Source organism: Rhagoletis zephyria, unplaced genomic scaffold (assembly GCF_001687245.7).
Source record: "Rhagoletis zephyria isolate East Lansing unplaced genomic scaffold, Rhagoletis_zephyria_1.1 Rzeph_scaffold_00999, whole genome shotgun sequence".
NCBI classification, from domain to species: Eukaryota; Metazoa; Arthropoda; class Insecta; order Diptera; family Tephritidae; genus Rhagoletis; species Rhagoletis zephyria.
The window spans coordinates 141,444-145,345 of NW_016158083.1; the positions used below are offsets into that span (position 1 = coordinate 141,444).

Sequence of the window (3,902 nt, forward strand, 5' to 3'; positions counted from 1 at the left end):
CATTTATTATCATATATGTTGGGAGAAGAAACAAACAATTTTGAAGTAGTTCATTTAAAAAAAATGGTGTACCCACCAATAAAGGCACATACATTAAACAAAAACATGTATGTTAAACTTAAATATTATTTTTAAGCGTTTTGTAATAATTATTAATAAATAAAATTGAAATAAATATATCTGCAAAACTATTTTACTGAGTAAGGAATTTACTTCAATAACGGACAAAGTATCTCAAAAGTAAGTATATTATAGACTCAAATGAGTACTAAATTAATGAATTTGCGGTCCCTGTATTGAGGACAACATGTACATAACCCTAGAACACACACCCGGGTACAAATGTATCCACTTTCAACTTTGAAGTGTTGTAACTTTTGAACCGCTATACCTCTATACCGCTAATCTCTAGGATTCTAGGATCTAGGAAGATTATTTAGTTTTGAGTTCAAATTCAAAATTTGAACCAGATCGGACCATTGGTTCAGGAGCTACAGCCTTCCAAACACATTATATACGTAAACACACACCCGGGATACGTTTGTACCCCAATAGTAAAAATCCTCATAATAATAAAAAAAAAACATTTTTTATATTATTTTTTTATTTGAAAAATTAAAAATATTCATTTCACACATTATATTATTGACTTTTATTATAAACATTATAAAAATGCATCTTATATCTAAGGAAAATCATGGCAAATAGAGCAATTTGTTGATGTGACCGAATGTTCAAGACACATTGGCTTCTTACATTTGTCGCACAGCTTTCTGGTTTTTCTACGGCGTTTTTCCTCTTGTGCGTAACATAAATAGCAAGATCCGGACACAGGTTTTGGCGTGCGCGCTGCGGCAGATGTTGATGCTGCTGTTGACACCATTGATTCCACCGGTCGGTTGAAATATGCTTCAATAGCAATTTTAGTCGAAAAATTTCGCGTCACTTGACGATTTATGGCTCTGGCTTCAATAATGGGCATACACAATGCTTCAGCCAAGCTGCGCAGGATCTGCTTACGCTTGTTGTTTGTTCTCCAAGGCAACATAGGGTTATTCAAATCGTAGACAATGTAGGCTGCAAGAGCTGTAATGTCCAACATGTTGAAGAACATCGCTAGTGGCCATCGTTTTGTTTGTCTTTGTGTTGGATATTCCGCAAACATTTGGTCCATTCGATCAACACCACCTTTGGTACGATTATAATATTCAATTATTTCAGGTTTCCCACTGTCAGCTATTTCAGCATCATTATGCATGGTCGAAAGCAAAATTACTGCTTTATTTTTTTTGGGAACATAAGAGCACATTGTCACATTATTTTTGAAGCCAAATGTCGTTGAACCAATTGTCCTGTTTTTGTTCTGCTTCATTTCTTGAGGATTATATGATTTGTTTTTGCGCAAAGTTCCAACGATCGTGAGTTTCCAGGTGAGAAGCAGTTCTGCAACTGGCAAGGTCGTAAACACATTGTCCATTGTAATGTTTCGGCCACTTCCTTGGTATTTGGCAGACAAATCCTTCACCACTCGTTCGCCTTGTTTCGTTTCCCTACCAGTTTCTGCTTGGCCAGTATATATTTGTCCATGCAGTGGATATGCATTTGTGGCATCGCAAATCCACCAATCCTTGATACCATATTTAGCAGGTTTTGACGGTATGTACTGCGTAAACCGTGTGCGTCCAGCTGGGCTTGTAATGTGCAGCAAGATTATTGTTCATCATCGTCCACAACTCACTGATCGGTGCTGCTTTATCAGTTAGTAAGCGTGTTGCACGAGTGTTTTTATCGTCAAATATTAGGAACCGCAATATCGAACAGAAACGGTTGACTCCCATTGTGGCGCGATATAAAGGATAGTTTTTGACGCTCCATAAATCTCGAACATGTTCTCCATTGCTATGGTTCGCACCAGTCATAATAAGTATGCCAAAAAATGCATACAGCTCTGTTATTGACACAGGCGTCCATGACTTAGGAGTTGTGTTTGGATGCGCATTGTTGTAAGCATTATAAGTTTCTTTTGCTAACTTATTTGTGTGGCGCATAATTATATCAGCCATTTCAACGTTCATGAAACATTTGAATGTTTGCTCTGTTGACAACATTTCAGTGCATCTAGCTAGTCCAGAACGTTCTCTTATAATATTTTGTCTGAGTACCTGACGACTTACATTTGGTTCTTTCATCCACTCAGTACCATCACGTGCAACAAATTTTTCGGCACTAGCAGGTAATTCATTATTTTCTTCTACTTCTTCTTCTTCATCGTCTTCTTCATCATCCTCATAGCCCGCATAATCAGGTAATACTTCTGCGGCACTTTGCGAAACTTCAGCATCGTCATCAGCAATTTCAATGTCATTGATTTGAATTTCTTCTTCATCTTCTGAGTCAAAGTCATAGGGAGCGTCATCGTCACAAATTTCATCAAATAAAGATTGTATATATGATTCTCGCTGTTCCTCAGTTAGCCTGCATAATAAAAAAAATTAGTATATGTTTACATTGTTGCTTATTTTACATTTTTTACCTTCTATATGCTGCACTTGATAAATATTCGTTTCTTCTTGAAGTCATTTCGTATCCAGTTATTTATAGTTTCAGTTATATTTATTTTCACTTATATTTTCACTTCTTACACTTTTGAGCACCAAAACAATAATGAAAATATCAACAGGCAGCATTTATAACAACACCTCGTGTGAAAACAACCCTTGCAGCTGCATATAAAATACAAAAACCAGTTATACCAGTGTATTTGCTACCTACGTACCCATACCATGCGCGACCTTTTTGCACACTTCTTTTGAACCAGGTAGAATATTTCAATGAAATAAAAACCAAAATGTGTATTCGTTGTTACTCTACAAGTATATTATTATAAATTATATTATTTTGTTTTGCATTTATCAGGACAACAACAAAAACAAAAATCCACTATTGCATGTCCTGACTTTATTTGCCCATATCGCTGGAACCAGTAGGAATATTCGAATGAAACAAAAGACAAAATACTTGTTATATATTAAAATATACATTTCAAAAAAAAATCATAGAAATCGGTTGAATAAGCATTAAAAAAACCGCAAAATAAGGTCCCGGGTACAAACGTATCCCGGGTGTGTGTTTACGTGGTATTTTCTGGGTGTGTGTTCTAGGGTTAAACTGGCAAAAAAAATCAAGTGTCACTTATACTTACGGTGACCATATTAACCAACGTAAAATAAAGGACATTTTTTTTTTCAAAATGATTTGGGAATACATACATACATACAACTTGTATGATAAAAGTACCTTACCCATATCGTGATTTAAATCAAATAATTACCAGTTAATTATATTATTTAATTGTACAAGTTCCCCTGCTGTAGCGAAAAATGAAGTCAAATCCGTTCAAGGACCTCGCCATCCTTTGCTTCCAACATGCATGTACCATAATTCATAATTAATTTTTCAACCAATTTTTACTAAAAACCAAACAAAAAATATTTATTTTGGTGAACTTTTTTTTATAACATTTAAAAAATTCGTTTGTGTATTTTTTTTGTTTAGGGAGAACTATACAATTGTTTTCAACTAGCTTTTGTTATGTAACATTTATTAACTGGAACAGGAGAATATATTTTCTTCAAAATTGCTACTTTTTCTGCATTTTGCCTAAAAAATTTAATATAATCAAACTAAAAATTCAGAAATCACGCTCAACTGGTCTCGTGCAAATATTGTAAGCTTTCGTAAAAAAAATAAAAACTAATCAAATTAAGTGAAAAATGAAGGCTCCAGTGAATTACGAGCACTAAATTCCAGTTTTCAACCACTGTGCAGCAGGGGGTTTATTGTTCTCGTTCAATGAAACCGGAAACTCAGCGTGCAACACGATCCTGGGAACAACTTTCCCT

General features: G+C 34.8%; 1 protein-coding gene across 1 annotated transcript; it reads right to left on the reverse strand.

Annotated features, from left to right (window-relative positions):
- Positions 1–669: 669 nt before the first annotated feature.
- Positions 670–2,777, reverse strand: LOC108362385 (uncharacterized). Its single transcript, XM_017615319.1, has 2 exons — positions 2,369–2,777; positions 670–1,552 (listed from the first exon to the last, which is right to left on the reverse strand). The coding sequence occupies exons 1-2, from the start codon at positions 2,429–2,431 to the stop codon at positions 686–688; spliced, it is 930 nt and encodes a 309-aa protein (XP_017470808.1). The 5' UTR covers positions 2,432–2,777; the 3' UTR covers positions 670–685.
- Positions 2,778–3,902: the final 1,125 nt, after the last annotated feature.